Source organism: Triturus cristatus, chromosome 7 (assembly GCF_964204655.1).
Source record: "Triturus cristatus chromosome 7, aTriCri1.1, whole genome shotgun sequence".
Taxonomy (NCBI): Eukaryota; Metazoa; Chordata; class Amphibia; order Caudata; family Salamandridae; genus Triturus; species Triturus cristatus.
Window position 1 is genome coordinate 1,117,082,566 of NC_140590.1, and position 9,125 is coordinate 1,117,091,690.

The window sequence follows — 9,125 nt, forward strand, 5'->3', positions numbered from 1 at the left end:
ATGTTTTGAGTCAATGATTATAAGCGGACTACAAACTCATCAGTTATACAATCAGCAAACATTTTATGATGTGTATGGAACATTTGTTTGTTTTCATATTATCCAAAAGAACAATTGTACACAATTGAATTAGTCGCCAGATAAAAGCTTAACTGTTCTAACGCCTGTGTTTATTTTCCCCCATACTCTATTAATGGTATAATTTAGAAAAACAATTTGCTAAACACATTGTACAAGGCTTTTATGCCATTAACTTATGCTCTGAAGGAGATGCAGGTGACCTGTGAGATGACTTTTTATTGACAGAAGAAACTTGCAGATTGGTTGAACTTACAATTTAACAATTGTAAACCACATTATTAGTAAAAATGTCTACATCAGATGTTTGAATGGAGTTATAGTCTACCAAATTATCAGAACAGATTTTTAAAAAGTGACAAATATAACCGGTCCGTCTCTTGGCATTTTCACTTTTAGATATATTGCTATATGAATTAAAGTTTATAAGCACATCAGTGGTAAAAGTGTCTCCATCACATTTGAATAAAGTTATTGTCTATCAAATTATCAGTCTAGATTTAGAGAAACGTGACAAATATTACCAAAGCTTATAAAGTTTGATGTGGTGAAAATTTCCGTCTTGCATTAGTGCACTTGTTGTTAAAGATACGCTGGTCACTATTTGGGACTTTCCAGTGGTGCTCCTTGCAAAGCGCCCAAACAAATTCTGTAGAATAAATATAAAAGTGGATACATTAAAAATATACATTAGTAGGTGGGAACAGTCAGGTCAATTGATTTCTGTCATGAGCATATCCTTCAGTCAGTGTCCTCACAGTTCCATTTACCACCTGCAACCCACTGACTCAAAATACTACCTTTGATTTCCCCTCAATCCCCCTCAGTGGTGGTGGTTCTTGTAGAGTACACACAGGACTTTGCTATTGGCAAGTATCCTTTAAACATTTTCAATGGATAAAAAAGAAGGAATACACTAAGGTTAACTAGTTCAATATATATATACACAATACATCCAAACATACCTCTGCAAGCAGAAACTTTCTCTTCATTCAAGCCTCTATCCTTCGAATGCTTTCTTTGACCAGTTCCTTTGCTGTTTGCCAATTCCTGATCGTTGAATACCATAGATATGACGCGATTTAGCACAAATGCTCCAGGATCACTTGAAGTTGGTGCTCTTGCAATTAAACTATAAAGTTGGCCAGCATCTACCAAGATATCGTTGTATCGAAGAGGATTTTTGGGGTCCTTAATGAGTTGTATAAGTCGCCCTTGCCTGTATTCTAAAAATGCACTCCCCATCTCTGAAGCGGAGGTCGTTTCTTCCTGCATTGAAAGAATGGAGATGGATATTAGAGATACAAACACATGAAATTAGCCTTCATATGAAATTAGCCTTCATATGAAATTAACATTAACATGAGTCTTCTCAGTAGAGTGCAACAACTCTTGTTTAATGCCCCAAGTAACATTTCAAAAAACTCTCGTAAGAGCGAAAGAGAGAGCGCGCGAAAGAGAGAGAGAGAACGCGAGAGAGAGAGAGCGCAAAAGAGAGTGAGCGCGAAAGAGAGTGAGCGCGAAAGAGAGAGAGAGAGCGAAAGAGAGAGAGAGAGCGAAAGAGAGAGAGAGCGCGAGAGAGAGAGAGAGAGAGAGAGCACGAAAGAGAGAGAGCGCGAAAGAGAGAGAGCGCGAAAGAGAGAGCGCGCGAAAGAGAGCGAGCGCGAAAGAGAGCGAGCGCGAAAGAGGGCCAGATGTACGACCCTATTTTGCATGCGCAAACTGGTTTGTGACCCGTTTGCACATGCAAAATGTAATAGGACAGTGTAACAATCCCGATTTAGCGAGTCGCATTTGTTTTGTGACTCGCTAAATAGGAATTGCGAGTTGCTATTAGAAAGAGACGTTCCAAGGACGTCCCTTCCTAATAGCGAGTCAAAGGCCTATGTAAGAATGTTTTGCAACCACAATATGCGTTGATAACAGTTTGAGCATCATCCGAGCGCTGGTGCCACACCCATAGGAATCTCAACACTACCTCCCATTAAAAAAAAAATGTTACAAAAAAGTTTCATTTTTTTGTAATGCATCCCGGGCTGCATTTTTTTTTTTTTTTTTTAAACTACTTCATTTAAAAGCAGTCTCAGAAATGGAGGTTTGCGGAGCCCAGCAGGCCACCATAGCTGGGAGATCCAGCCATTCCCAATGGTGTCGCAAATTGCGAGTGCCTCTTGAATATTGATGAGGCATGCAATTTGCAAACCCATTGGGAATCACAAACAGTGTCTCCGACACTGTTATATATAGTATTTAGTGACTCGCAAAGTGCGACTCGCAATTGCGCGCAACTTGTGAGTCGCTAAATGCTATGGTCGTACATCTGTCCCTTAGAGAGGTAAAGATAGAGAGATATGCAACACCACAATGTACATATTAATGTTATGAAACTGATATCAAGTTTTTTGTATGGGTGAATATGAACTTATACATATATCAGGGGTGATAGAATGGCAATATAGGAACAATTTACACTGAGTTTCAGGTGACATCATACACCATGGGCTGAGTGGTTTAAAAATAGCTATAGTGTTTTTAGTCTGTTGCTGCTCCATGGTATTCTGATCTTCAATGGAGTGAACATGCCAATATAAAATAAAAATACTACACAGTTTGCTTCTGCATATAAATCTGCATAAGCTATCCAGGAGGATAAAAAATGTGGTAATGGGTGGTGGAATGAAATGGGGGTAAAATGTTATAAGTGCGCAGGGACAACAAAGTGGAGAATTCACTGCACGTGACTTTAAAAATTTGGCGTATATAATTTTAAATTCACAACAGCAACTGGAAGCATACAATACAAATAACTGAACAATTATCAAAGAACAAACTTACATTAGTTTCTGAAAGGATATTCAGGAGACCTCTAATAGCCTTTGTCACCACTGGGAGATCTTTTAGGTCAATCCCAAGTGCTGCAAAAAAGCAAATATATGTACATTTAAATGTATATTGGTTTTATTTCATGAATCATTTGATAGTTTAAGTTGGCATATACAAAAGAAGACTTTAAACTTACCAGCTATCACATTAGCACGATTTATATGTGTTTGCACATTTGTTCTATTGGTTTCTCTGTGATCTTTTTTATTGTACACGTTAGGTCTTGCCTCACTGTGGTCAGACAGTTCATTATCGTTGTCAAAATCATCTTCATTAGATTGACAATTGCCGAGATTCTCCCATATCTGATCTTCTTCACCATTGGCTATGTTAATGGATTTATTGATGGTTGCAATTAGCGATTCTTGCATTTGCTGTGGCCTGTATTCAGAATGTATTTGTTGTGCCAGCACAGAGGATTGAAGTTGGTTCTCTGGATGCACAGATGATTGATAGGATGTATTACTTTGTGATGGTTGGAGTGGATGTGAATTAACTTGGGGCCAATCTTTTTGGCTATGAATCGTGGGTTCTGATCCACTATATTGTGTTGTTTCGTCATGGACTCTTGGCACATATCTTGAAGGGGAGACAGATGTCATAGCTTCCGAGGCATTCAATAAATAATTGTTGTGCGACGGTATTGTAGGCGACGACATGGTGCAATGTAATTCTGTCTGATTTAATTCTGCACATTGATTATCAATATTGAGTGAGTCCCTCGCAGAACCATGTATACTTCCTGACTGATGGACGGTTTGTTGAATGAAAGAAAGACTGTTAGACGCTAGAGCAGAAGTAGTTGTATCTTTGTGTTTCCCAACTCCCTGTCTACTGTAATCCGGTCTTTCTATAGTTGACTTTTGTAGGCCTGGGTTGCTCAAAACTTGATGTTGTTTGGGTTTTCCATTAGCGGTCAAATGGTTGAATGAAAGCGTATGGCCTGCTCGTGGAACAGAAGTAAAGCTATTGCACTCTGCTAGTTGCCTATGATTCAGATTTGTTGTTACAGGGCTACAGTGTAGTGTTCCTGAAGGTGCAGTGCTGGTTGATGGGGCAATAGTTTGCCCAGTGTTAATGCTTTCTGAGATAGAATTTCTAGTCTGGTTTGGAGTTTTTGGTGGCGGATCAGTGTAGTTCGTTGTCACAGAAGTATGTAAAACATCACTCTGTTGTAATTGAAAGTTATATCCAGAAAATTGCTCACACATTCTTTGCATTGTTGGATCTACACATTTTGAATTCGTTTTTTTAGTTGTATTTTTCTTTAATAATGTCACAACAACATTTTTCTTTTTAATGCCATCCTTCTGTTGCTGCTTAATGCTTCTGGCGAATTGCTGCTTTTTCATTTTGGTTGCAGGTTTTGAATTTTCGATTTCGCATTTATCCATCTTTGATTTATTCATTTGTAAAGCATTGAAATCATTTTTGCGTTTCTGACTTCCTACAACTGGCATATTTTCTTTAAGCTCTTTTAATGGACTGGCAGCTCGATCTTTTTTCTTAGAAGACAGTTTTTTTGTCTCAATGTTACCCATCTCTTTTAATGGACTGGCAGCTCGATCTTTTTTCTTTGAAGACAGTTTTTTTGTCTCAATGTTACCCATCTCTTTTAATGGACTAGCAGCTCGATCTTTTTTCTTTGAAGACAGTTTTTTTGTCTCAATGTTACCCATATGTACCAATTCCTTGTCCAAATCCTGTGCTAAAGTCATACTGTTTTTTTTAATAAACACATCCATAGTCTTTTTTACAGCTGCACATTGTTTTTTGACTGTAACATAAAAAAAAAGAATTCATTTTCAAAATGTTCCTATTTGCAAACGACTTGCGATACAGTACTTATTTGTATGACCTATTGTGTAAATTTACTTGTCACTGAAACTGGTGAGATTAGAGTACCCAGTGTAAAATGAACAATTACTATGGACCCTCAATTAGTCTGTTGCTGCTCCATGGTATTCTGATCTTCAATGGAGTGAACATGCCAATGTACATGACAGATCCTCTCTACCTTATTGCAAGTGCATCACATTCCAATGCATTTGTAATAAGGTGGATGGGTAATTCATAATGTTTGGGATGGAGTACTCATCCACCAATGTGTAAATCAGGTCACATATTTGTAAGGTATTGCATTACATTATGTATTTAATTTGTAGTCATTTTCTATGGAGCTGTGGGCAGGCATGTAACACCTCAGAAAGAGGTTTTTGGACATAGGTGTAGGGTTGTGAGAACTGGCTACAGTAGTAGCCGCCAATGGGCTTACGAGAGATTGTGATCAGAGTAGAATATATGCCACTAGTATTTTGGGAGTCGGTGGAATAAGCCAAGGGAATAGAAATATAGAGATCGAAAGTGCAGCATGGAGGCCTGCATGATGGGACATGAGGAGAAAAGACTTCATTTGATGTACCTTTAATAGCAGATCTTCAATGCCAAGGAAAAGGTGATTTACCATAAGATGAGATGACTGTTTTAAACAACGTAGAGCCAAAGTGGAAAAGGGAGCATTGCATATGTGAAATTTATTCTCACTTGATACCGAAAAGAAAGGTACTGGATATCATCAGGGGCAGACTGGTGTTTCAATGTACAGATTGTGTAAAGGCCGAACCAGATAGCATTCTATGGCCATAACTGGTTCAGCAGTAACTGAGCCTAGGTATTAGTATTGATATGCATTTCAGCAATATTCAAAAGCAAACTTAACTGACAGGGGGACCGTGAAACATACATATTGAAGACACTTACATTCACTGTAGAAGACTAGGATCCCTTTATAAATCATTTTCTTATTGGTAGGTGTTCCTTCATCATCTAGGTCAAATGTTTCAAAGGCACTGTGACAGCGGGCTCCTAATAAAAGTTCTGAAGTCTTCTCCGTTGCATTAAATCTGACTTCCGCATGACTTTGCAGCACAACTGATCGGTCTACATAGTAAAATATACAGCAATAGCAGTCCTTACTCGATTTCCTCGTCATGTGCGCCATGGCTTCCAAATGTTCTGAATTAAAATAAAAAAATCTAAGCTGCCTTATTCTTTTTAATCCCTGTAAATGAAAGAGTAAATATTTAACTGTGATGTAATCTGCAGTGAATGGGACAGTTTGTGCATGGTGCTTTCAACTCACTGTACCATCAAAATAATCCTCAGCTACTGACAAATGGAACCGGACACTTAAGCAGAATGGAACTTCAGTGTACACCATGAAATTCTTGCACACATGGACAAGCCCATTCCACACTCAACAATGTAGTCCCCATTGCACAACAGACACCCACACTGACAGACACTCAAGCATATCACCAGACATACATAATCATACATCCACAAACACTATGATACTCCCAAATGCCATCACACACCTAAAACACCCAAACACATGCCATCAGGCATCAAATCACATTCACATACTCTAAACTATCTAGCCCCTTATCAAAACAGCTTCTCTTGCCTTCAGAAAGATATGATATCTCACCCAGTTTGATACTCCTATGTCATCTCAGAAACTCATGCTCCATATTAGACAGCAATATACACACCCTCACGCTGAAAATCTAAAAACATGCAGCAACTTATCAGGAATTCATCTACCCTGTTATTAACCCTCGAAAATTATCCATGCAGACATTGCTCAAACACCACACTCACAAAGCGGACACTGATAGACTAGGGTGGCGAAGTGAGCTAAAGAATGATGACGGATTCAACACAGATCTGTGACTGGCGGTGAGTGTCTGAAAAGTTGCAGCACTCAGTCCATCATCTCCTCGTGGTTGCTTTGTTCACCCTAAGTTGGCAGGGTATGCCCAGACAAGGTCCCTTGCCACTGGATTCGAGCTAGCCTGGTTGATGAGGGGTGTTACCCCCAAAACCAGAGGGTGGGAATAACCCAAGGATTGGATCAGTGGGCAGAGCCAGAGGTGTGGGCAGAATGTGCAAACATCCAAATTTTTAGTATTAGTTTGGCATTTCACTGCCCAGTTTCATCAAACAATGGATACACATGATTATTTAAGGTTATAATGAGTTATTGACATTAAAACACATTCACAAAGTGGGATATGCTTCTAATCACAGAATGTCCTAAATACGATCAAATGTGGAAGCACAAGCCATTTGTCACCGAGCCATGGAGTTTGTCATCAGCAGTTCTCCCGTTTTCCACAACGGCAGTTCAAACATGAATGGCAAAATATCCTAGTTTGCAAAATGTTTTCTATATAATTATGCCTCTGCCATATTTGCCTCCTAATGGAAGATCTGCTGCATGATCTGACCATTTCAACTACTAAATGGTTTATAGCTCAAACGCATCAAAAGTTAAATAAAAATGTGACTTGTTTTGCTGCGGAGTGGATGGCTTAGTGCAAAGGTTGACTGATCACCTTTCTCACTGTTGCATTTGTATGTTACACTGATACTAATGAGGCAAAATCTTTCCAAAGACTGTTAGCATGTGTACACATGTCAAAATAATAAAATATCAGAAAACATACAGCATTACGCTGCAGCCTTTTTTTTAATGCATAATTTAGTCAACACAGCGGCATAATTTTGTCCTCCTTTGCTGCATATATAATTTCAGTGGCCCCACAGCAAGCAGCACATGTTAAAGGTGCTTGTGAATGAAGCAGACAGATTGTGAAGTTTGCGAACTTAGTTTGGTGTGCGTGCAAATTCTGCATTGCCAATCCCTGGTGAGTTGCAGCTACTACTTCTGAAACAAGGCCAATGGAGGTACCTATGGGTGAGGCAGACTGGCCTCAAGGGCAGGGCCAGCCTTAGCACTGGCGGTACCCTGTGCATTAATGTTTGTTATTGCCCCCCAATGACCACCTCTGCTATGGATTCCCTCACTACCACCGTTTAACAGTGCCCCTCAAGTCTGCATAACCACACTCTCTCAGACGCATTTAATTTGATTTACAGCGCCACTCATACCAGTGTAGGGTGTCAGAGCACTTAACATCACACACATTACTAAGAGACAATCAATATGTGTGTAAATCACCGTATAGAAAATGTTACATAAGACTAAGGACTACAAGGTGTAGGAGTCACATGACAACCATACTAGTAGGCCGTATAGTTTAATAGTGATTGGTCTGGAGAAACATAAAAACAGATTTTAAAACGTAATACCAAGGTTTAGGGTTCTCTTTAATAATCAGAATTGATTTCTGACCAAAAGAACACTTTTTGCAACATTAGGATAATCAAAGACTGGAGGAAAAACATAACGCTCTAATTTATACCTTGCTGTTTGTATGCAGCTCGTAGATGAGAGTTAATAGCGCACTGTTCTATGTTAGGATTTTATCTTATAAACTGCAAGCAACAAAAGGATCTCTCTGACAAAAGCATTAGCCCACTGACCTATTTACATTATGTGCACTTTGTGATCTGCATTGTACATGTTCTTTGCAGTAGGGTCATTAACCCTTTGAGCTACCTTTCCATGAATCAAAACTCACACTGCCTTCAACTACAACCCAATTGCTGCCGGCTATAGGATGAGGCTCAATGTAAATGACGCAATAGCCTAGAGCAATATGCAGCCTACCAAAAAAAAGTAACATCATCATGGAAAAAGCAAACGCTCATAGGGAATGCAAAATTTAGCAAACCATGTGAAATGTAAGCAGGAACAACATGGTTACCTTAACGCTTCACACTCACCATTCAGAAATCAGTGAGTGCTGTCACCTGCAATCCGATCAGTGATCTCCATTCCCACCAGTGAGCCCTGCTTGGGCGTGCAGCCTGAACGCACGTGCACTGCCTTTAGTGACCATTAAGACCACGGTTAGCGTGAGTCGTAGCAGGAATACTAATGAGACTTTTACTCCTGGTAGTACCTAAATGACCACCATGAAGGTAGGGGTTTTACAGCAGTTTGTGACTCAAGAAAACAAGACGTGCAGAGCAGAACACTCCATTGTGTTGGATGGAATATACAAGCTCTTTCTCTGGGTTTCTCTTCTCATTTTGTTGACACAGCCTTGCACCTGTGACTCTGCTTCTGTTGATTTAGAGCACCCGACTCTCGAAATGTGTGGGAATGATCTAATTTACATGCCTTGAGATGAGATTTCTTGAAATTGTTTAGTATAATATTTTTTGTTCAGCTACATATGCCTATTTCTTTC

The 9,125-nt window shown here is 39.4% G+C and overlaps 1 protein-coding gene across 2 annotated transcripts; it reads right to left on the reverse strand.

Annotated features, from left to right (window-relative positions):
• Positions 1–289: 289 nt before the first annotated feature.
• On the reverse strand, positions 290–8,909 carry LOC146811180 (uncharacterized). Of its 2 annotated transcripts, XM_085614498.1 has the most exons (5): positions 8,637–8,909; positions 5,722–6,022; positions 2,914–2,993; positions 1,044–1,347; positions 290–727 (listed from the first exon to the last, which is right to left on the reverse strand). In XM_085614498.1, the coding sequence occupies exons 2-5, from the start codon at positions 5,960–5,962 to the stop codon at positions 609–611; spliced, it is 744 nt and encodes a 247-aa protein (XP_085470624.1). In that variant the 5' UTR covers positions 5,963–6,022; positions 8,637–8,909; the 3' UTR covers positions 290–608. The 2 variants fall into 2 exon arrangements, with proteins under 2 accessions (XP_085470624.1, XP_085470623.1); XM_085614497.1 differs by lacking the exons at positions 5,722–6,022; positions 8,637–8,909 and adding an exon at positions 3,098–4,182.
• Positions 8,910–9,125: the final 216 nt, after the last annotated feature.